We start from the raw sequence: 25,481 nt of genomic DNA on the forward strand, positions 1-25,481 counted from the left end.
ACACGTTCGCTACTGCTTGGGAATCAAATGATAAAAATTAAGTGATATAATCTTATGATCCTGTTACGAATGTTACGTTAGTTGAATCAGGGTTGTTAGACGCTTTCCTCCTGTCCACTTCAGACTTGCAGATAGAGACAAGCTCCGCCTCCTTCGCGCGTCCCATCCTTGTGTAGTATATTAGGCTGGTTGTGGCCACAAGCGTCCAGTCCGTTCTCTTGTGGTGTGGTTATGCGGCTGTTGCAGGTACTCGTGTGTGTGTGTGTGTGTGTGTGTGTGTGTGTGTGTGTGTGTGTGTGTGTGTGTGTGTGTTTGTATTCAATACCCTGAGGTTTTATGCTGCCATGTTTTTGTTTGTTCACATTTGTGAACTGCAGTGATTTACCTGTCTGCATATTTCTATTTGTATAACTTTTGATAGTTTGTTTTTATGAAATTGTGGTCAATATATTCATAATTTGTTTATACAGCCGTTCATCTATCTGTGTGTGTGTGTGTGTGTGTGTGTGTGTGTGTGTGTGTGTGTGTGTGTGTGTGTGTGTTGTTTTTGATGTTGTTACATTTACTGAGTTTTTCCTTGGTGTTGTGTAGCAATCCATTCACAATATGGTAAGTTCTTGTAGACATTAGTGTTGATCTCCACACTCTCACTGGAGGTGGTATCGTGGCCAGCATGGACAGTGACTTAGGATCATTACTCTGAAACACTTCTACCTGCAGCTCCAATACTTCCAAATGGCATCTAAATGAAGTGACAGGGATTTTCAAGGGTACTTTTGTGGCTCTGTATTGTTCTACATTTTTACATTGCGAACGGAAGAAACTTTTTTTTCTTTTGAGAACTCGACTAATACTATCTCTGTGACCTTTGAAAATGGTTGGTCGTGTCTCAGAATAAAGTGAAAGATGTATCAACAGAAAGATGAACCGTCTCTCTCTCTCTCTCTCTCTCTCTCTCTCTCTCTCTCTCTCTCTCTCTCTCTCTCTCTCTCTCTCTGTGTAATTCACCACCGTCGTCTGCTGGTCACCCAGCCAGCCTTTCCCATTACGGAACGAGCTCAGAGCTCATAGACCGATCTTCGGGTAGGACTAAGACCGCAACACACTCCACACACCGGGAAAGCGAGGCCACAAACCCTCGAGTTACATCCCGTACCTTATTTACTGCTAGGTGAAAAGAGGCTACACATTAAGAGGCTTGCCCATTTGCCTCGCCGCTTTCCGGGATATGTGTGTGTGTAATTCACTACGATCATCTGCTGGTCACCCAGCCAGTCTTCCCCATTACGGAGTGTGTGTGTGTGTGTGTGTGTGTGTGTGTGTGTGTGTGTGTGTGTGTGTGTGTGTGTGTGTGTGCGTGTGTGAAAGATACATTAGAATGGGCATACAGAATTGTGAGGGTAGTATATGAGATCAAACCGGATCTTGATGGAAAAGTTTGAAGAACGCTCCCTTATAAATATCCTCAGTACAGACTCCAGTTACATCCATTTCTTGCTCTACATCTGGACTTTTTTCCGCATAACTCCAACCCCGATTCTATCCATCTCATCCATGCGCAAGGTGACCGATACCTTTCTACATTTCTTCCCCATCCCTGTCATTGAATTAAATGTATGCTTGCTTTTTTAAACTTTTATGACACTTCTGAAACTACGTAAAATTGACTTTCCATTCGCTTTTCTTCTCTTTTTTACCTCGTCTTTTTCTAAGTAGAAAGATGTGAAACAGTAATTTATAGAACTTTTTAGCCATTATTTCATTTGCATTTTACTACCTTTCTTCAAATCTAAATCGAGAAAATAAGTAGAGACATGTGCCTGTCGACAGACTCTGAAAACAAACTGGTTGGTTGCGAGTATTTTGTTTCTTAAGATGTGCGACTCGTCTCTCACTTTCAGTTTTCTCGAGTTTCCACGCAACACTCGTTTATATAAAGTTGTTGGTCTGTACTTCTAGGCGAGTGGGTAATGGTGCTTCTTTCTTTATCTCTTATTATCATTATTATTTTTTCTTCTTCTTCATCTTCTTCTTCTTCTTCTTCTTCTTCTTCTTCTTCTTCTTCTTCTTCTTCTTCTTCTTCTTCTTCTTCTTCTTCTTCTTCTTCATCATCATCATCATCATCATCATCATCATCATCATCATCATCATCATCATCTTCTTCTTCTTCTTCTTCTTCTTCTTCTTCTTCTTCTTCTTCTTCTACATCATCATCATCCTCATCCTCATCCTCATCATCATCTTCTTCTTCTTCTTCTTCTTCTTCTTCTTTTTCTTCTTCTTCTTCTTCTTCTTTTTACCTTGACTTGAAGACTAGGAAGTGGATTGGTGCGTGTACTTGCTTCCACTTGGCACTGCTCTTCATATCTAATATATGAATTTTTATATCTACTTATTTCTTTATCGGAATGATTTTCAAACCCTCACAAAAAATATAAGTCGCATTTTTTTTTCTCTTGCTATTGTTGTTGTTCTAATGTTTGTATTATTATTATTATTATTATTATTATTATTATCATTATTATTATTATTATTATTATTATTATTATTATTATTACTAGTGTTATTATTATTATTACTATTATTATTATTATTATTATTATTATTATTATTATTATTATTATTATTATTATTATTATCATTGAATTGCTATATTCGTTTAAATACCTCTGAAAACCTCAACATCCTCCAATAGACCATTTTAAAAATATGGTAAAATAAAATGGCGAAGTGCAGCTCTTTATAATAATCTCTCTCTCTCTCTCTCTCTCTCTCTCTCTCTCTCTCTCTCTCTCTCTCTCTTGCGGCACGTCCTGTACTGGAAAGGCCACGCGTCTTAATTTTGGCAATGTAGTCAAGGAAATTGTCATAAATGAGTGAGCATGTTGGTCAAGAGGGAGCATGGACCACAGTGGCCGGCGGCGGGTGGGCCAGACCAACCAAGGCGTTAGATTGGAGCGTTGCAATACCTTTACTCCCTCCAGCAAGGTTCAACGACCAGTGTGAACATGGCCACTGGTTATGTTTGCTTGTTAATCACTGTCATCGTGACCGCCTTATTCTGACTTGTCGAATCTTCAGCGGGAGTTTCGTAGTGAAGGGTCTTCTTACAGTGCGTCACCGTCACTTATGCCTAACGCAACTTCTCTTCCTTTCCTTTTTATACGTTGAGCTTTGCGATGGTTGTTTTGTAATGGTGGCTGTCATTGCCTACATTCAGTTGAGCTTTCATCGCTGTAGCTAGAACTGTTTCAAGTAGCGAAGTTACAAAAGGTTCTAATATCCATACTTATAAATCGTTCAATTGTAAAATTTAGTATATGGATTAATGAACTGTGGATGTGATAACTGGAGGTGCTTGTCTGATAGCTACATATCCTTTACTTCTTTGTTTATTTATTTATTTTCTCTTCTATCTATATCTATGATTTTTTTCAGACTCTGACATCGTTACTTTGAACACCCGTACCTTCGTTTAATTATTGAATCTCCTAATGAAAGAATTTACTTTGAGTTTCTTATTAGTGTTTTCCTTCCCGATGGTCGCTACATACATATAGGTTGCAATGTACTTTAAGCTTCTATTGTATGTTCGTTCATTCATTTAATCTTCGCACAATTATGGCTCCTAGCTCAGTCGCAGTAAAATGGTCTGATGTAAGTCCTGAGTATGAAAATCTTGATAGGAATATTCAAAATCTTTTGTTGCCTGGGATTTATTTTGTTTGGGCATTCAATTACTGTTTCGTTGTCACTGGCAGTCAAACGTTTAGTATCAAAGTGAGGTGACGTTTTTGCATCTTACACTGACCGGATTCGTAAGATGAGCGGTGAGCAAGGCCTGGCGCTGACCATGGTGTGTTGGTTCTCTGGTTGCTGCAACACTGGATAATTACGAGCGACACAAAACACTGTGGGGTGGTGGGAATGGAGGGTGACGGGGGGGTGGGGGGCGTACTGGTGATGAAGAGTAAGGTGGCGTCATCTGGCTGTCAGTCTGCCGCTTCAAGGCCGCGGCCTTTCCCCAAACAAGAGGACGCAAAACGTACCTTCTGCACTTGACTCGACGTAATTACAGCAGCTGGTACATATGTTACTTCGTCTTCTCCTTCTTTTTCTTCTGGTTCTTTTTCTTCTTCTTTTTCTTCTTCTTCTTCTTCTTCTTCTTCTTCTTCTTCTTCTTCTTCTTCTTCTTCTTCTCCTTCTTCTTTTTTTTTTTCTTCTTCACTCTCTAACAGATTGCTAGACATATTCTCTTTCTTGGAATAGCATAGAAAAGTATAAGATCAAACTGCAGTAAACGTAATAACAATTTCAGACAATATTAACGGTTTCAAGCAGGATTGTTATGAGTGCCGATGGTAGTGGCGGTGTGGATGTATACTGTGTAGGCCTACATACTTGGTATGTCTGCAGGTGGTGGTGGTTGGACTGTGGGCTGCGGCAGAGCTGGCTGCAGTCCGATTCGAGCCAGAAGATCCAGCTTGGGAATGGGAGCCCAGGAAGACCCGCGGTTCTTATCAATTTCAGGCTCAAAATATTCCTGATGTGGACAAAGTAAGTGTGCTTATAAAATTACTTAACATTTCTGTGTGAATATTTTTAATGGTGTAATAATAATAATAATAATAATAATAATAATAATAATAATAATAATAATAATAATAATAACAATAATAAAAATAATAAAACTTTCTGTAAATTGTATTAGAACAATTTCGATTCTGAATAATACAGATTATCCCCTCGCTCTCCCTTTCTTTGACGACAGAAACACGTCCGCTATGACTTCGCGTACAGTGTGCGAGATGACGACACAGGGGCAGCGTACAGCCACAAAGAGGAGCGGTCGGGGGACACCACACAAGGCGAGTACCGTGTCAGTCTGCCAGACGGCCGTATCCAGGTTGTTTCGTATATAGCAGACGAGAACGGTTATCGAGCTAAGGTGTCATACGAACCTGCCACACCGCCTGTAGAAGTCAACAGCGCTCTCAAGTACGCTCCCAAGGCAGCAAAGTACCGCCCAAGAGGCCGTTCTAGGCACAGAAGCAGACAGCGGCGGCCCAGAATACACAAGCGTCCCCGCACACGACCCAACGACACTCGGTACCATTCTTCTCAACGTTCCTACCTGCCTGACCCTCCGTCTTCTTACATTCCTGCACCAAAGGACACCTACCTTCCGCAGCCTCCGTCTTCCTACATTCCTGCATCAGAAGAAGATTCTTACCTTCCGAAACCTGCGTCTTCCTATCTTCCTGCGTCTGAGGAGGATTATTCTTACCTTCCGGAGACCCCTTCCTCTTCCTACCTCCCTTCGTCGGAAGAAGAGGATTCCTATCTCCCTGTGCCTCCTTCCTCCTCCTACCTTCCTGCGTCAGAGGAGGAGTATGATGATGAGGAGGAGGAGGACGAGGACTATCTCCCGGAACTCCCGTCATCCTACCTCCCTAAAACACCATCGTCGTCTTACCTCCCTGCTTCAGAAGAGAATTCCTACCTCCCAGAACCCCCTTCCTACCTCCCTAAACCGCCATCTTCTTCCTATCTTCCTACTTCAGGAGAGGATTCCTACCTACCGGAAATCCCGTCTTCTTACCTCCCTAAACCTCCGTCCCCCTCCTACCTTCCTGCGTCAGAAGAGGAAGAGGAGCATTCCTACCTACCGGAAACCCCGTCATCTTACCTCCCCAAACCTCCCTCCACCTCCTACCTTCCTGCGTCAGAAGAGGAGGAGGAAGAGGAGGATTACTATCTCCCAGAACCCCCGTCCTCTTATCTCCCTAAACCTCCTTCATCCTCCTATCTTCCTGCTTCAGAAGAAAAGGATTCGTACCTCCCGGAGCACTCGTCCTCCTACCTCCCCATCCCAACAAAGGAACTGCATCCCAAACACTCGGCGTCTCATCCATCAGAACCTGATGATGCTTATCTTCCTCCATCCTCCACTCCTGCGTCTTACCTGCCCCCTAAGGAAGCCTCTTCTTTCGATCCTTATTCAAATTCCTTGCCTAGTTTCCCACCGCCACCTCATATAGCGCTTTCAGAAAGACCGCGCCAAGCTTCACAACCTCACTACGGGTATTCGTCCACCCCACGCCTGGACAAAGAGCTGGAAGTGACAACCTACAGACCCCAACGTCCACCTCTCACCACCCCCTCCACTTACTCAGGTCCTACCAAAGACAGTAATTCAGTCTTCCCTGGCCCCACGACCGCCATTCCTTCAAGCACTCATCGTCCACTTAAGCTTCCCGAGGTGACCAGTTATAAGCCAAACAAACCTTCTTCTCTCCCTACCTCCACGTTCTTCCCTACACCAGCTGAGGAGGAAGCCCCATCAACATACAAACCTTCCGCTACGGTCTCCCCAGCCACTCCTTCGCCACAACTTACAACATACAAGCCTTCCACCACAGCCTCGTCAGACACTCCTTCCACCACCCGTCCCACTACACGCCCGTTCCCTCTGTCCTATTCCCTCGCTCCTAAACCATCACATCCTCTCCACCCACAGCACCGTCTTACCCTTTGTCTCTTCCCGTGCCGTACACACCAGCACCTTCTTACGGGGAACCCTCACCCCAACCTTACAAACCTCCATTGCCACCCTATTTTGGTCCACAGTACGGTCCACGCTTCCCTGGCCCACTGTACCCTCCTCGTATCACAGGGATTCCACCTCAACTAAGCATTACTTCAAATCCTAACCCTGTCTCTACTCATACTCCCACACAGATCTCTACCTCTCCTCATCCTTCAACACCTGCTTCTTCCTCATCATCCTCGTCATCTTCCCCTACACCGTGAACGAATTCTTCCGTTGTATCGTTTTTCCTCAGTGTCTTTCCCCTGTAAAGCATTCGATCTAGTCCATCTCAATCACTATTGGTTCTTTTATTTTAGTTTTATCTTACTATATGGAAGCATAGTTTTGAGATTTGTTAATTATTGTTTGTGAAACTATACTGTAACCGTACGTATACATACACATACATACATATACACACACACACACACACACACACACACACAGGATGAGAGACTAAAGGCTATGGATCTACCAACCCTGGAACAAAGAAGGGAGAGAGGAGATCTGATACAAGTTTATAAATTGATCAACGGAATGGACCAAGTAGATAATGAGAAACTGACCCTGAGAGAAGAATATGACATTCGAAGCACAAGATCGCATAGTAAAAACCTGAGAAAAGGAAGATGTCTGAGAGATATTAAAAAATATAGTTTCCCGCAAAGATGTATTGAGACGTGGAACAGTATGAATGAAGTAGTGTCTGCAACGAGTGTGCATACTTTTAAAGTAAGATTGGATAAGTGTAGATAACTAGATATGGAGACGGGGCCACACGAGCATAAAGCCCAGGCCCTGTAAAACTACAACTAGGTAAATACACACACACACAGTTTTCTTTATTCCTGTGAAGTTTTTGGTGTGAGATTGATTCACCAGGTGTCATAATTATTCTACATTTTTGGAAGGAATTGTCCTTTTTTTTTTATCTGTACCATGTGGGCTTTTCACGGGAATTTATGGGCTAAAGGGGATACTTTTTTGGGTACTCCCTATCTCAAACCCCACCCGCTAGGAAACCGTTGCCCAGAGTGAGGAAACCTACACTCTGACAGTGGACAGGATTCGAACCCATGCGCTTGGAGACCCCTCGGATCCCAAAGCACGCATGGTTCCACTGTACCACGGCGGTCCCTATTCAAAATTGAATTTGTTTCTCTGTCATCCCTCTCTTGGCATTCATCAAGTCCTGAATTCATCACAAGGACTCACGCATTAACACGCACTTTGCATGAATTAATTCATGAAGATGTTATTGTACAGTGTACATGCTGCTGGTAAAAACCATATTCAAGAAAAAAAAGTGATCAAATAAATGACCGCGTGATCCTTTGTAGCAGTTTTCGTCTCTCTCTCTCTCTCTCTCTCTCTCTCTCTCTCTCAACAAATTGCCATTAACGTTAGTGAATATGTACTGAAGAAGAAGCAATAAGAAGGAACTTTAGAACTTTAGAAGTTATTTCAAAGGTAGTTTGCCGAACAGCGGCATCGAGAAACCTTCGCAAGAGCAGGGCTGACGCAATACGTAAGAAACAAGAAATATGAAGAAAATACTCATCCAAAGTACTAGGTCCTCCCAGAAACAAGCGAGAGAGAGAGAGAGAGAGAGAGAGATGGCGGGCATACACGTAGTATGCCCTGTACAAAGCATGCCTGCCTGTATTACTACATAGTAGTAATACCTACCAGTAGTAACAGTAGTAGCAGCAGAAGTAGTAGTAGTATCAATATTAGTATTGGTAGCAATAATAAAAGTAGTTACACTTGAGAAGGAATATAGAAAAATATACAAGCTAACATCCCATGTGACAAAAACTCTACGGCAAGAATGTGTCATGTTTCAGTAAATCTGCGGCAAAATGGCCTCAATTTACATTGTTTTCATGATTGTAGCGATAATTTGGGACGTTTTCTTTACTTATAAAAATCTTTAAGATTTATAAAGGCATATCAAGGATTGACAATAGTGCTTCAAGGGTTTATGAAAGTTTATGAAGGTTTGTATCACTGTTTGAAGGTTTTCAAAGGTGTTTTCATGATTTCAAAGATAGATTATGAAATTTGCATCGCTTATTAGGATGTTGAGGGATGTAAAGGGGTATATCAATGGTTTACAAAGGTACTTCAAAGATGAACTGCAGGAAAGGATGTGTGATGTTCTGTACATCAAATGTGAGAAAATCCATGTTCTAATCAAGCTTTGCAATTTTACTCTTCCACAATGAGGATTTATGTGTTAAATCATTTGCAGACGCATAAGCAATGGACACTGATGTAAAAGCACTTCAGTTAACCACACACACAGCACAAGATATGAGAGATGGAGAACTAATCATGTATGATAAACTGATGAGAATGAGCTGGAGAAAATAATAAATAAGATCTTTTAGTGAATGAACAGAGCACAAGAAAAGTTGAAAGGATGAAGCTCAAGTGAAAATACATACATATTGTCTCTTTTAAAAGAAAAAAAGTTGGAATGGACTAGAACAGGTAATCAAGTCAAGGGATATACATAATTATTTGCAAGATCAAAGGACTGTAACTCAGCTCTATATATTACAGCCAAGATAACACACATGATTGCTGTCCCTTAATCTTGCTAGACAGTGGAGTTGCAACTTCTTAACAAGTATCCATATGGTATCCATGTCTCCTGGATCAAAAAAAGCTTCAGTGTGGAAGAATTGCTTGATCCCTTATTCAGAATTTGCTTAGCTAAGCATTCAAACCCTGAGACTGCCTTTCCTCCCAAATCTCAACTACTTTCAAGTGGCCCATGTAGAAATTCCTGAGGTTTTCAAAGGCATTTTCACAATTTGCATCACCCATTGGAAATCACCCATATCAACAAGTCTACTCAATTTTGTCTACAGCAAGTAGGTAAAGGGGTTGGGGAAAGGTTGTAAATTATTATCCTCCCTCAAAGACCCTTTGGCCCTGGTGTAATGGCTGGGCTGACCACCCTCACCCCACCTTGATGAGCCTCACCAGACTAGTAATAATAGATTTTTTTTCTTTTCATTTTTACAATGAGCCATTCTTCATTCATGTGGAATGAACAAAACAAAAGAATCCAAATGAAAAAAAAGGAAATCATAAGTTTTAAAACTTAATAAAATCCCAGATATGATGAATTTTACAAAATTTAATATAAAGCAATAATAACCATTATAATCATAATTATAATAATTCTTTTAATAATAAAACAATAATAATAATAATAATAATAATAATAATTACAATAAAAAACAATAACAACTGTTAATAATGAAATTATAAGGAGAGATCAGTGTCATCACTGGCACCAAACATTGAAGCATGCCGCACTGCTCAGCTCAGCTCACACGCTAACAACAGCAAGGTTTTCCCACCCTGCCACTCTGTAGCAGTAACACAAAGATTAAGCAGAATAGATTCCCGAGTTATTGTGGTAATACAAGTGATGGGATTGCCATATTAAGTGATTCCTTGAGCTCAGGTGACTCTTGGCTCCCTAAATGATAAATACTATGTTCACTTCAGCACCAATCAGGAGAACATAAATAACTTGGACTTCATAAATGTTTCAACAGAACATTTTATCTTGCCAATTATTATTAGCTATAACAGTGATATCACTCTGAAAACTTCACTAAATCAATTAAATTTTAAAAATATAAACCCCAATTTTTTCTTAGCAATCAGATGATCTTACATTTATTTGTACTTCTTATAAAGACTGTCCTTTACTAAAAAAAATTTCCATCAAACCCCTAACAATATCAATTTTATTTGAGAACTTCATTTTACAAAAATTGTTACCACATGAATGTTTACAGAAAAAAACATAGTTAAACTCTTATTCCTTGTGTCCTGCTTCTGCATTCTGCTTCTTTTTGCCCTGAAAAAAATAATAAATAAATAAATAAATACATAAAAATAAAACCATCAGTCCTTGTGAAAATGAAAGAAGACATGAGGAGGAGAAACATCAAGGAAGAGGTCATCTACCAGTACAAGTGGAAGAGACTCATAACTTAGCCAATTTCTTAAGGGAAAATGGGGTTGTTTTGTGAAATTATGAGGATGGAAACATGTTTATCTCTTCTTCAATGCAACTCACTGCCACTTTCAGTTAAGTCAAGCAAATAATTGTTTGATACAATATGGACTGAAATTTTGCTGTTGTTACAAAGTATTCAAAGCTTTCCTTTCACATAAAAGCAGATGTGGGAAAAAAATTTATTATTTTGTGGAAGGTCAAGAGACAGTTACCTGTCAAATGTTCTGCTTTCAAAAAATGTGGAGAGAGAGAGAGAGAGAGAGAGAGAGAGAGAGAGAGAGAGAGAGAGAGAGAGAGAGAGAGAGAGAGAGAGAGAGAGAGAGAGAGAGAGAGAGAGAGAGAGAGAGAGAGAGAGAGAGAGAGAGAGAGAAATTAAGCAAAATACTTACATGAGCTTTCTTAACATCAAGAGTAAGTATATTGACTTTAGATCTCTCTTGCTCTAACTGTGCCGAAAGATTTAAGACTTCTTGAGTTAGTTCATCTCGGACTTTGGTCATTTTATCTAATTCAACTACAAGTTCTGCTTTGCTCTTCATTTCTGATGCAGATATTACCTGAAATGATTTGATGTAATTAGTCAAAACCTCTAAATATATGCATTCACCATCACTAATGCCAAACTCCTTTTAACATGCTCTTTACAAATCTAACCAACAGATTCAATTCCATGGAGGAAGTTCAGATTTTTTTTTTTTTACCTATTTCCTTATCTATTTATAAGTTCTGCCAAAATCACATCTGCATTCACACAAATATCCAGAAATTGTCTAAAAATTACTTTAACTACTTTGTTTATTTGGGTGACAATATGCTGTAGTTAATATCACCTAACTCCAATAGGCAGCAACTATAGGATAGGAGTAGTTTAGCTCTATACAAAATTTGGAAAGCAGACAGCTGAAGAAAAATGCTAGAAATTACAGAAATATTACTGACTATGAACATAGCAGTGCTTTATCTGTCACATAAGGTTTATCAAAATAAAACACACACACAACATACAGATCTTACCTCGCATAACTTTTTATTTCTACCTTTGACCAGTTTGAGGTCATCCTTCAGGGAATCAACTTCTAACCTTAGTGCCTGGATTTCAAAGTCCCTCTTCTCTAATTCAGCTTCATACTGGGAGGCACGTAGTGTTTGATTAAACTGTAAAGGAGTGCTAGTATTTAGACACATTGATTTTGATGCTTTGCTGGTATTCAATATCTTTATCATCATTACTTTGTTAAAGGCTCTTATTTTTTCTTATAGGGTTAATGCAACAGGTTTCCTCTTTTGGAAGCCCTTCTATGATGGAGAGGGTGACATTTATGTGTATTAATTAAATTATATGACATAAATACTGAGAAATTTTCCTTACAACTCCACAATGTTTGTGCAGCCTATACATCACACCATGTCACTCTTTTCTTAATTTCTGATAAAAAATTATATGTAGCAAAATATCATGTAGTATTCATGAACTTCATTCAGTCTGCAGTCAGCCAAAGGAAGTAATCAATCATACACTAATAATGCTGACTTCAAAATGCTACTATCTTCCTTAACTTTCAAGGATAAAATCAAATAAAACTGCAGAGCCAAATGATAGTGAGCCTGAAAGCTGGAATACCATTACCTGCCCTGCTGTAACCTTGTAGTTCTCATGTCTACTTTCCCTCTCCAGGGTTTTCCTTGCTGCCTCTTCTATATTTTCAAAAAACTTCTCTTCACCTTGTATTGGTTCCGAAGGAATTCTTTCTGCCTCTTCAGGTTCATGTCTCCCAGTCAGCTGTGAATCACATCATCATCATAATTATCATCATCACACATGCACTAATGTAATAAATTGATGGAAGATCAAAGTACAAAAAAATAATATCATTATGGTAAAAAAAAAATAAATATTACTAATAATAATTGGAGTACAATAGTATTTTTATTAAATAAAAAGTGGAAAAATAAAATAAAATAAATTAATAAATTAATAAATAATATAACCCTAATGATGACTATTTACTTATTTATCTATTTATACATTTTTAATTAATTAATTAATTTATTTATTTATTTATTTTTTTTTTTTTTTTTTTGTGCATGTGTGAAAACCATGGCTGTCATAGGTAAGGTGTTGAATGATAGAGTTAGACCAGGAGCACACAAGTGACTTTGTTGCCCCATGTCACTTGCCACAGACGCTTGTGTGCGTGGGACAGTTTCTAAACAATGGAAATTCATGGAGACCAACATCTCTGCCACAACATGGTGCCATAGAGTCGCTCGTGTGCTCCAGCCCTTACAGAGGACAGGAGTGACATGTGAGGGTAGTGTGGCTTATAAGAGGATAAAATGAGTTGAGCACACCTAATGTAACCTAAATATTTTGCTGGCACTACTAGTACAACATACTACTCATATCTGGCACATTGGTGTGTTTCATTAAGAAATTAAGTCAGTTCACTCAAACTACTCCTATTCCATCATCTGCATGTAATCAATCATGGTCTTGATCACCTGTTGGCCATACCTGGTCTGGACGGAGACTATTGAATTGGTCTAAACTCATTGTTAGTGGCTTGTCTTTCTTCTTTTTTCCTTTCCCTCCTTTATGATCATCTTGCTGTTCCTTCTTCATTTGTGCATAAAAGTCTTTCTTTTCTTCAAAGTCTAGTTTGGACAGCATCATGGCTTCTCGTAAGCACCTTTCATTCTCATCGCGAACAAACTGGAGCAAAAAAAAATCTTTCAAGTATGATTAAATCTTCAGAGTACCTTAATACTTGTGTGTTTGTCTTCCTAGAAAAGACTAAACATAATTATACAAATCTTTTCAAAATTCAATAAAAGAAAAATAGAAATTAATTCATCCTTCAAAAGTAATACAAGAGATCTTCATATATCACAACCTTATTCCTAAAGGTTAAAGTGCAAATAAGTCTTCTGTAATATTATTACCTAAATCTGTATGAAGTCTTAGGAAATATCAAGTGAACGCCTCATTTCATCTGATCTATCATACTGAACATGGTCTGTGTTAATCAACCCTCGGGTATGAAAATATCAGGTAAGAGTATATTTTGAATGCTACATTATGATTAAATAAAAATTATATATACACTGTCAAGTCAACTGACATTTACTTTTCATACTTAAAGTTAGACTACGAGTACCATATCAAGCATAATTGATTCTCCACTGCTACCGGTATTACCTATGAAACCTTATACCTTCTTTCACAGGTTAGTTGGCCGGCAATCAATTTATAGCAAAAAATACAATAAAAACTTAATTACATAAAATTTATCCAACCTAAGTGATCATCATAATATATTCTCCATGGTCAACTGAAGCTTAGATATGTTCAGGTCAATAAAGGTAGTGTGACTTGCCTCATCATCTCTCCGCTGCCAGTCATCATCCAGTCTAGAGTTCGTCTGTTCATTACATTTTGCTTGCGCTTCTTTATCATTTCCATTTACACCATCTGTGGCTTTCCCACATTTTTTCTTGCCTTTACTTTTGGCATGCCCTTGTTGCTGCTGCTGGAGGATAAAAGGGAAGATTAGTGATTTCTGATTAAAATGAGACATGAATCAAACTTAATCTTAATCTACCATAACTTTTAAGTCTCTGGAAGTAACTCTAACCTTATGTAACAACTAAGCACTAAAATATTTATAACCCTTACTAGCCTAAGGCAATTCAGATATACCTTCTTTGTTGGACTAAGAGCCTTTGGCATGGCTTCATACGAGTATAAAGAGTGACTTACAGCTGCAAGTAACAAAGTACTTTATCAAGCACACAAGGAGTGTACAGAAGAAAATTTCCATCTATGTGTGCAAGGTGGACATAAATCTAGATATGTAGTCCTGTGTCTAATTGTATTATTATGTAGAATAGTAATCTTGCATCATGTTTCTTAATAATGTAATTAAACGTATAACAGCACTTATTCTAAACCTATTTTAATGTGTAGATAATATTATTATACTCAATTTTAACCCAGTGGAAGAAAATAGGAAATAGAAAATCAGTTAGATCTTCCAGGTTATGAAACTTGATAGAAGAATTATACAAGACTGAAAAGTTGCATATGATCAAAAGAAAAAAGCTGGGAGGTGGCTGATAGCACACAGAATATACGACAGGCCCCGAGTCATGAACCACCACCTAAATCTTAAATCAATCCCATAATGGAACGATATATAGCTTAGGTAACAGTTCTCAACCCCTCCATCACACACACACAGATGACACACACCCCTATCTCAGCAGCAGCAGCAACACCAGCAGCAGGCTTCTTCTTCTTATTGGGCAGCTTGTTTCCAGCCGTCTTTTTGTTAACCTCATCATTCTTGGGCTTGCTCTTGTCACCTTTCTTCCTCCCTGCCCGCTCGTCCAGGTCCACGTCGTTGCCCAGTACGGCGAATCCCACACGTCCTGCCATGGTTGAGATGAAGGTAGTGGTGGTGTGATGATCAGTCTGTCTCTGTCTCGGCGTCTCCCTTCTGTCGGCTCATTAACACTGCTGTTCTTTGCTTTCTACCATTTTCTATCCTTATGCTATTGTGTAAATTATTGGATATTTTATAAGTATTATATACACAGGCTTATTTCCTTATTTTATCTTTACAATCATTGAAAGAGAAAAGAGGCATGCAGCCACTTGAGCCGAATCCATACGGTAGTAGAAAGACTGCAGAGTGTAATCTGCCGTAACAACAGCTCCCTTTCTTGATTTGAGTTGAGATAGTGTTCATTGGATTGCAGAGTGTAATCTGCCGTAACAACAGCTCCCTTTCTTGATTTGAGTTGAGATAGTGTTCATTGGATTGCAGAGTGTAATCTGTCGTAATAACAGCTCCCTTTCTTGATTTGAGATGAGAAAGGATGACACTGAATTAAGCAGTATCATAAGATAGTCCTTACGAGTTAAGATGTGACTAAAGGTGCGCGTGCCTACTTGTATTCCACTATGACTTGTATACTGTTATGTAATATTTGGACATAAGGAGAAGAGTGATTTCCTCTTTCTGCCATGTATAACTGTTCTTAATCAGAATGATCAGGTGAGTCTGAATCGTACTTCTCCCGGACACAGCAAGATCAAGAGAATGATGGGCCTGGGTGGGATACGGTTTTATAATTACGTACGTACTACGTGCTATACTTTTATCATGTCTGAAATTAAAGGACAACCAGTTTTCGATCCCCAGCTCGCTTATCTCTTTCCTCACACGCCTTGTCACCTCGCGGTCTTGATAGTTATACCCATGGACTCTCATCACTCAGTGCCACAAGGTATCGACCTCTGCCATGCGGTACACTTTCTTGCTTGCAGGAAATTAAATATGAGTCATGCAAATTATCAATACTGTTAAAAATATTTGCTACTTATACAATACATGCACTCATTTTTACGCAACTACAGGACGGTACTGTATGACAATTACTCCATAGTTAGTTAATTCTTACACACACACACACACACACGGTAGCTCAGTGGTTAGAGCGCTGGCTTCACAAGCCAGAGGACCGGGGTTCGATTCCCCGGCCGGTGGAGATATTTGGGTGTGTCTCCTTTCACGTGTAGCCCCTGTACACCTAGCAGTGAGTAGGTACGGGATGTAAATCGAGGAGTTGTGACCTTGTTGTCCTGGTGTGTGCCTGGGTGCCTGGTCTCAGGCCTATCCGAAGATCGGAAATAATGAGCTCTGAGCTCGTTCCGTAGGGTAACGTCTGGCTGTCTCGTCAGAGACTGCAGCAGATCAAGCAGTAAATCACACACGCCCGGTAGCTCAGTGGTAAGAGCACTGGCTTCACAAGCCAGAGGACCGGGGTTCGATTCCCCGGCCGGGTGGAGATATTTGGGTGTGTCTCCTTTCACGTGTAGTCCCTGTTCACCTAGCAGTGAGTAGGTACGGGATGTAAATCGAAGAGTTGTGACCTTGTTGTCCCGGTGTGTGGTGTGTGCCTGGTCTCAGGCCTATCCGAAGATCGGAAATAATGAGCTTTGAGCTCGTTCCGTAGGGTAACGTCTGGCTGTCTCGTCAGAGACTGCAGCAGATCAAACAGTGAAACACACAAAGTACTGTATCAAACACACAAGGAGTGTACAGAAGAAAATTTGCATCTATGTATGCAAGGTGAACATAAATCTAGATATGTAGTCCTGTGTCTAATTGTATTGTTATGTAGAATAGTAATCTTGCAACATGTTTGTTAGTAATGTAATTAAAAGTATAACAGCACTTATTCTAAAACCACTTTTAATGTGTAGATAATATCAATATACCCAATTTTAACCCAGTGGAAGAAAATAGGAAATAGAAAATCAATTAGGTCTTCCAGATTATAAAGCTTGATAGAAGAACTATACAAAAGACTGAAAAGTTGCATATGATCAAAAGAAAAAAGCTAGGAGGTGGCTGACAGTGTAATGAAGTGGTTAGCACGCTCGACTCACAATCGAGAGGGTCCGAGCTCGAGTCCCGGAAAGCGGCGATCGAGGCAAATGGGCAAGCCTCTTCATGTGTAGCCCCTGTTCACCTAGCAGTAAACAGGTACGGGATGTAACTCGAGGGGTTGTGGCCTCGCTTTCCCGGTGTGTGGAGTGTGTTGTGGTCTCAGTCCTACCCAAAGATCGGTCTATGAGCTCTGAGCTCGCTCCGTAATGGGGAAGATTGGCTGGGTGACCCGCAGGCGACCGTGGTGAATTAGGTACACACACACGACTACTCTCATGACCCTTATCGCCTCATGCAGAGGTCAACTGATACGCTTGTGTCAGCTTTTCTTCCATTAGTGCTGCAGAAAGGGGGCAAGTCTGTACACAGCAAGCAACACATCACTAACTATACGTCCACAAAATATATTCTCAAATATGTATTCATATGTATACGCACGTGTACTCAAATGAGGCTTTTTCATACACACAGTATATGTTCATGTGCACTACGTACGCACTATTTGCTCTGCTAATTGCATATATGAATGGAACAACTTATTAACATTCCTACAGTAGGTACGTGTTATTGCCTTGGAGATGAACCAAACATCTTCAAGCTTTTTCCTAACCTCTAACCATTACGTAATATTCAGTTTATTCTGTCTAAATTGTTTTCTCTCTATTGGGTTTCTCTGCCGACAATTTCTTTGTCATGTTCTGCTATTCCAGTATCCTCTTTGAATCCACCAAAGTTTTAATTCTGTGTCAAAATTAACATTTGAATGTTGATCGAACGTATTAAGTGACTGCATCTGGCATGGATCAAGTCATATATCTTGTCCTACGTATATATATGTAATCCACATCCTACACTCTCAAAACTCATAAAACATTGATTAAGTCAGCTTGCTCTTGGCTCTCATACAGATATGAGACGTACATTAGCACAAGATCGTTTGGGATTTGCCTTGCGTTAGATTTCTTTCTTTATGAAACTCGTGCACGGTGGCACAACCTTTTGTTAGGGGATACATAGATACAAAGAGAACAGGTATAGTACCTATAATATAGTGTGTGTGTGTGTGTGTGTGTGCTTCACTGTTTGATCTGCTGCAGTCTCTGACGAGACAGCCAGACGTTACCCTACGGAACGAGCTCAGAGCTCATTATTTCCGATCTTCGGATAGGCCTGAGACCAGGCACACACCAGGACAACAAGGTCACAACTCCTCGATTTACATCACGTACCTACTCACTGCTAGGTGAACAGGGGCTACACGTGAAAGGAGACACACCCAAATATCTCCTCCAGCCGGCCGGGGAATCGAACCCCGGTCCTCTGGCTTGTGAAGCCAGCGCTCTAACCACTGAGCTACCGGGCGTGTATGTTTCACTGTTTGATCTGCTGTTTGATCTGCTGCAGCAGTCTCTGACGAGACAGCCAGACGTTACCCTACGGAACGAGCTCAGAGCTCATTATTTCCGATCTTCGGATAGGTCTGAGACCAGGCACACACCACACACCGGGACAACAAGATCACAACTCCTCGATTTACATCCCGTACCTACTCACTGCTAGGTGAACAGGGGCTACACGTGAAAGGAGACACACCCAAATATCTCCACCCGGGCGGGGAATCGAACCCCGGTCCTCTGGCTTGTGAAGCCAGTGCTCTAACCACTGAGCTACTGGACGTGTGTGTGTGTGTGTGTGTGTGTGTGTGTGTGTGTGTGTGTGTGTGTGTGTGTGTGTGTGTGTGTGTGTGTGTGTGTGTGTGTGTGTGTGTGTATATATATATATATATATATATATATATATATATATATATATATATATATATATATATATATATATATATATATATATATATATATATATATATATATATATATATATATATATATATATATATATATATATATATATATATATATATATATATATACGTATATCTGTATTACCATGATGTACGTGTTGGTAAAACAATAGATCTATAAGGCCTTCATGTGGAATCCCATGCAGCTTGTGCTTCACACACAGCTTGCAATCTTAAGCAGGTGTAGTGTACGTGATAGGGATCAGTTAATGACAACAGCTCGATCTGCTTCGTCCGAATGTTTCTCTCTGACAATGAGGTATGCAGACTGATTTTTGTTGTTCATCTTCAGCTCACTTGTGCGCATCATTTTATACCTGTGTGCCTCCTCACGTGAATATTCATCCGGCCGCTCGATCGGCGCCATGCAGCGTTTCCTTCAGAATGATACCTATGTGATACGACAAACTATGACATTGAATAACTTTGCTTAGGTATGTCATGGGAAGCATAATCTGTCTTGATATTAATATAGGTAATAATTATAGCTACCTCGATCACGTCTTATACTGCCAGTTGCGGTCCCAGAATGTGCATATATGTACTGTACATATATACCTACGTTCCCTACGATGGTGAATTGTATGGTTCGTGATGTCGGAATTAATGTACTATATGGCTTGGCCATAGCTTGTCAGTCAGTAATTCCTTGCTTTCTGTTGTGCTTGTGCTCAAGGCAAAAGGGAGCGGTGACGTTAAGTCTATGACTAATTGATACATTTATTGTTGCATTAACAGTGAAATACGTCCCTTTAAACTTTTATAGCACATCAATAACATTTTACTTAAATACATCTATGCACGTCTCACGTCTATGTGTCATCAGTATGTCCGGCTTTCCTTTCACATAAATGCATGCAATGTGATGTTTCAAATTTAATCAAATCAGTGACAATGTGACTTCATTTTTTTTCTTCTTCCTTTTTTGTTACCGTTAAACACACACACACACACACACACACACACACTGTTAGGTTTTCTAGACATAGAGAAAGCATATGATAGGGTGAACAGAGAAATGCTAGGTAGAGTGCTAGAAAAGATTGGGCTAAGTGCAAAGATAGTTAACATAGTGCGAAGTATGTATGTAGATACAAGAGTTAAGTATATACTAGATGTAGAGACAGACTGGGTGAAGAGTGAAAGAGGAGTTAGGCAGGGTTGCATATTATCACCAACCCTAGCTCTTGAGCTTATATACAGAGGAACTGGCTGCTAGATTGAGGAGAATGAATGCAGGTGTAAATGTGGGTAATGATAAGATATGTGTGCTCTTGTATGCAGATGATGTTGTTATGAGTGAGTCGGCAGAAGAGCTTCAGAGTTTGTTTGAAGTTGTAGATAGGTATGGAAGAGACTTTGGAGTGAGGTTTTAGCAGTGAAAAAAGCAAGGTAATGGTTGTGAATGGGTCAGAGGATGAGAGGAACTCAGTGTGGAGACTAGGTGAGAATGAGATGCAACAGACAGATGAATACAAGTACCTGGGGATGTGGATGAGTCCGGTTGGCTGCGTGAAGACAAAGAATGAGAAGATAAGCATGGTGAGTCAGTGGGTAGGTCGGCTAGGAAGTGCAGCAAGGATGAGGGCGAGTAAATATGACGTGCTGCGAGAAGTTTGGAAGAGCGTGGCTGTTCCGAGCATCATGTATGGTATGGATGTGATTGCATGGAATGAGAGTGAACTAGAAAAGTTAGAAATAGGGCAGAATAGAGTTGCAAGAATGGCACTTAATGCACCTAGATATGCAGCAGTAGAGGCTCTTAGGGGTGATATGGGTTGGAGCACTTTTAGAGAAAGGTATGTAAAAGCGACCCTACGGTATAAGGCTAGGTTAGAACGAATGAATGATGCTAGAATAGTGAGAAAAGTGTTTCTGTGGAATGTCAGGAGTAGCAAGTGGGGAAAAAGTGTGTCAGGATGGTGGTGAAGAGTGGTCTAATAGCTAGTTGGGCTTTTCAGCAGGTAGAAGGAAGGCACTTAGAGAAGACTGGAGTATGATTGTTAGAAATGGAGAGGGTAGAGAATGGGGTGTAAGGAAGTGGAGGAGTGAGATAGACAGAGTAGTGAAAGGTGTGGGACTGAGTGACTGGAGAAATAGGATTGAGCAAAAGAGTACCTTGGAATGGTATAGAGAGAAAGAGGCCCCAATGTATGAAAAGTGGTATGCTGGAAGCCTGGGTGGGGACCTTCTCTTCCGAGCTAGGGCACAGTGCATGGATGTGAATGCAAGGAATTATAGATGGTTTGAGTCCCGCAGCAAAGTGTGCCAGATGTGTGACATGGGAGAGGATGAGACAGTGGAGCATGTGGTGCTGGAGTGTGTGAAGTATGCCAGAGACAGGTATGAGATGATACAAGTGGTGCTGAGGGAGCTGGAGCATGACAGAGTGGAGATGACAGGAAGGGAATGGATGGTGGTGCTGCTGGGACTCTGTGGGGAGACGAATGAAAGGATGATTGAGGCTGTAAAAGAGTTCCTGGAGAGAATGTGGCGTGCTAGATGCAGAAACTAGTGGTGTGAAAGATGATGATTGCCCTCTTTGTTGTTTTTTTTCTTTTCTTATTTTCCCTACAGGCGCTGCCGATACAAAGGCCTGACTCAGAAGAAATTCTGCGTCAACCTATACCATCAAGATCAAGATCAAGATCTGTCAAACAAGTAAGTCATTGATGTAAAACAAGACCTATGTCAAGGAATCACATTTTCTAGATAATGAAAAGTACAAAATAGAATTCGACTTCAAAACTGCAGCCACCAATTTATTTATATATTTCATCATTATACTTTTATTTAATGACGGGAGGTTGTGATGAAATGCCACTGATCTAGATTATGCGTTACACATACAAATACAACACTCCGTATATTATAAGTAATGTAATTTCATATCTAGAGATCGTATACATTGTTGGTGTATTTCTTGCTCAACTTTGATCGAACTCGAAGCGGTATGAAAGGTCTTCCACGATTGGTTGCTCCAATAGTAAACAAATACTATCTCATACAAATTACTTATTAAAATAACACACAGTACCCATCACATCTATAAAGAACAATTCTACATGAGTATGAACATCCAATATTGATATAAACTTATAAAACGACATGAACATAGAGCTGGGGGGGATATAATGTAGAGTACCTAGGCAGCAGTGATAGGGAGGCATCGGCAGCTTGTTATACTCCACACGACTCGCCACATTCACAAAATATTAGTTCCTAAGACACCCAGACGTCCAAAACAATTAATAAAAGTAGAAAAATCCCAAAAATAAAGTTGGAGCAAAAATATATAATAATGATAGGTAAGAGGCGGCGCAAATCAATGCTCTCGTCTCAGGGTCGGAGAGAAGAGGGAGCGTGACACTGACAGTATTGAAGAAAGTGAAAGAAATAATAACATGCAGGTTGTAGACAGGAAGAAAGGAGAAAGGGGGGAAATAAGACAAACAAACAAATGCAGATAGTGAGTAGGGACATGTCAGGGAGTGCCGATATAAAGGCTAGACTCGCGACCAACAACTGAACTAAACCAGCCAATGGAAGGCTTGGTTTAAGGCCCGGAGTGTGACGTCAAGCGGTCTGTCTGTCTGTCTTGCGGGCACCGGACGTGTTCAGGGGAGGGCAAGGACGCTGGTTTTGGGGCAAGAGAGGCTCACATCCAAGTCTACCATGGACAAGCAACAAAATGACCAGTTTAAGAACAGAATGGGAGTCTTCAAGAACAAGGGGAAGGACCAGGATGTAAGTGTGACGGTCTGGAAATGTGTGGTCACGGGAACACCTTCTTTCACATCTCTATTTGGCATCCCTAACTTATTATTGAGTGAACAGGTAGCAAAATAACCGGATTTAGGATAGAATAGGAGCCTTAAGGGACAAGGGGAAAGATCTGAGTGTAAGTGTGGTTTGGGTGTGTTTGGTCACGGAAACTTATTTCACACCCTGTAGTTTATGCCCCTGGCTGCATGTACATTAGCTGTGTGTGTGTGGGGTAGTGATTGTTGTTGGTCTCAAGAGAAGAGTTCGTAGTGAAGGCTAGAGTGGGTTTTATTTTCCAGTTTGACTTATTGGTGGTGTGTGACATTCTCTCTCTCTCTCTCTCTCTCTCTCTCTCTCTCTCTCTCTCTCTCTCTCTCTCTCTCTCTCTCTCTCATCATACATGATCTAGTTAAACTACTACCAGTTTTATGTCAGATATACTTGATGTTTGGCCAAGATTGACATAAAGATGTTCTTTAAACAAACTAAGCAACATACACTGACTCTCAATAATGTGGAACTGTTCCTCCATGCAGTTATACTTTTAACATTTGAGAAGCTTCTGCATTTAGGTGTAAGAACATTGACTGTCAATGACAGCTCTTTGTTGATATTTTAAAGTTAATATTTCAGTTATATATATTGCCATGTAGCTATCCGAGAATGGTAATTGTTTTATTCTTTTATTCTTTGTATCATAAATGAAGAGTTTAATCTAGAAATGAATTTATTATGAGAGTGAAAAGTCCATTATTATTTAAAGATTATGCCATTTTTACTTGTAATATTGATTGAAATTTTTTCTGATAAGGAACATCATAATTCAGTGTTATAAACACCATTACCATTGCATTATGTCTTTCAAGGATCAGTTAAGAGATTGTATGTAGGAGTTATGTTAGGATTGCAAAAATTTGCATGTAACTACAAATTATCATTATCAGAAAAGTAGTTTTATCAAGAGAATCCAAACCTAACCAATGTACTGTCATATACACTCACCAGTCATTGTCATACCTTTACCCTCCTGTCCACATTTTCCATGTATATATTATGAGATTGATATTTGAGAGCTTCTCCATTAGGCTAGATCATACTGTAGTATCATATCAGTAATCCGTCTCCGTGAAGACTCTGCTGTTAAAATGCTATCCACATCCATATTTTGAAGGAATAAAGTTTTGCCTCTTTTCACATCTTAAAAATGCAGGGGTTGTGAATCTGTGTGTGACTGAGTTTGTGTCATGAGTATGTGAGTAGATTGTTGCAAGTGAGTGAGGGTAAACTTGAATAAAATTAATAAAATGAGCATAAGTTGAGGCATTAATAAGGTGAGAATAGTTGTAGATAGCAAGAAATAAATGAGTATAAGTGTGAGTGACATTTAGGCTGAGGAAGAAAACCAATGTGAGCTAGATTATGAAAATTAGAGAAAGATAAGTTGAGAATGAGACCAGGGGTGGTTGTAAAAGCTTGTTAGAGTTAGAGTGAGTGAAATTTAGCATGAGTGTATGTAAAAGTTAGCAAAAGATGGAAGTGTAAGAATAGCTAAAACAATTCCAAGGATTGCTAAATAGAATGAAAACTTAATTGTTTGAGTGAAGAATGAATTCTATGGAAAGAGTGACAGGGAGAGGAGAGTGAAAGGTGTCACTCCCTTGTCCCTTTATCTTTGGACATATAAAGGAAGGGAAGGTTAAAGAACATCTGAACAATTTGAATTATATTATACACTTTTGCTTCTATAAATATGTCTCCTCCTCTCTTTCCTTGTTCTCTGTCTTTGGGGCTCTGTGTAACAAATACTACATACTGTTCTATACATCCCTGTTACTTTACTACTCATACAGCTATACCTTTTTCCTTCTTTCCACATGGTCAGTTTAAAGTTTTCTTTCCTGTCTTCCTAAGCATCTCCATTATCTAACTTGTGTCACATGTAATATGTTAACTATCACATACAATCTTCTAAGAGCCAAAATAATTAGATAATTTGAAAATAAGGATGATTGATGGATGTTGTCATAAGGAGTTTATTCAGAGAGTGCTACAAGTAAGCTTATTGGCATGAGTGCTTACCAGTACTGTACACAAGGAAAACAAACCAAGTACAACAATGTGGACATGATAGTTAGTTATGCAATATTCAAATTATTCAGATTCCAGACCCTTAATATTTCAGACTGCCTAATTCACTCAGAAAATTAACTTTTCATAACATTTTCCATATCAACCCTTCATGTTTCTCATTCATATATAAGATCCTCCCATAGGTGTGGTGCTTGTTACAGAATGCCAGTCAGGGTATTAGGCTGTTTTGAAGGTAGTGTTTAAGTGGACAATGGATGTTTCAATAGACTGATTATTTTTCCTTGTAATTTTGACTTTCTCTTTCTCAGCTCTGACATCACTTTCTTGCCTTCTTTCACTTTCTCTGTTTTGTTTCCTATGCCCTGTGTCATTACTATTAATCCCCTTTTGCCTTAGGCTAACCTTCCAGGTGGTTTATGGCTTTCCTCTTGATTTTTCTGGTGTCCTGGGTGTGTAGGTTTGTTGTTATCCACTACTTACTTGGTATTGACTATTAATTGCCTCTTCTGTTCCCTGATCGCAGATATCTGATATGGAAGTGTGAAGATTTACATGACCATTCTAGAATGGACCAACACATTATTCCATATTCTATCTGTCTTCTCCATTTCTTCTTTCTTCTGATTCCTCTGTTCTTTTCTTATTTCTTGTTTTGTTACGGGCAGATAT

The 25,481-nt window shown here is 39.7% G+C and overlaps 3 protein-coding genes across 4 annotated transcripts in view; 2 read left to right on the forward strand and 1 right to left on the reverse strand.

The window, feature by feature from the left end:
• The first annotated feature begins 204 nt into the window (after positions 1–204).
• On the forward strand, positions 205–7,103 carry LOC123518072 (extensin-like). Its single transcript, XM_045278656.1, has 3 exons — positions 205–246; positions 4,417–4,557; positions 4,772–7,103. Exons 1-3 carry the CDS (start codon positions 232–234, stop codon positions 6,692–6,694), a joined length of 2,079 nt encoding a protein of 692 aa, XP_045134591.1. The 5' UTR covers positions 205–231; the 3' UTR covers positions 6,695–7,103.
• Positions 7,104–10,340: 3,237 nt separating this feature from the next.
• LOC123518073 (G kinase-anchoring protein 1-like) lies at positions 10,341–15,140 on the reverse strand. 2 transcript variants are annotated; one of them, XM_045278658.1, is made up of 7 exons: positions 14,893–15,140; positions 14,018–14,167; positions 13,156–13,353; positions 12,268–12,420; positions 11,655–11,795; positions 11,030–11,197; positions 10,341–10,478 (listed from the first exon to the last, which is right to left on the reverse strand). In XM_045278658.1, the coding sequence occupies exons 1-7, from the start codon at positions 15,076–15,078 to the stop codon at positions 10,437–10,439; spliced, it is 1,038 nt and encodes a 345-aa protein (XP_045134593.1). In that variant the 5' UTR covers positions 15,079–15,140; the 3' UTR covers positions 10,341–10,436. The 2 variants fall into 2 exon arrangements, with proteins under 2 accessions (XP_045134593.1, XP_045134592.1); XM_045278657.1 differs by having other exon boundaries at positions 14,018–14,170; positions 14,893–15,138.
• A 7,352-nt stretch (positions 15,141–22,492) lies between these two features.
• The window catches only part of LOC123518074 (importin subunit alpha-3-like), a 29,950-nt gene continuing 26,961 nt past the window's right edge, over positions 22,493–25,481 (forward strand). The window contains exon 1 of the mRNA XM_045278659.1: positions 22,493–22,703. Within this exon, the coding sequence (XP_045134594.1) occupies positions 22,632–22,703 (72 nt within the window). The 5' untranslated portion in view covers positions 22,493–22,631. The remainder of the gene's footprint in view (positions 22,704–25,481) is intronic.

This window comes from Portunus trituberculatus, chromosome 43 (genome assembly GCF_017591435.1).
Source record: "Portunus trituberculatus isolate SZX2019 chromosome 43, ASM1759143v1, whole genome shotgun sequence".
NCBI classification, from domain to species: Eukaryota; Metazoa; Arthropoda; class Malacostraca; order Decapoda; family Portunidae; genus Portunus; species Portunus trituberculatus.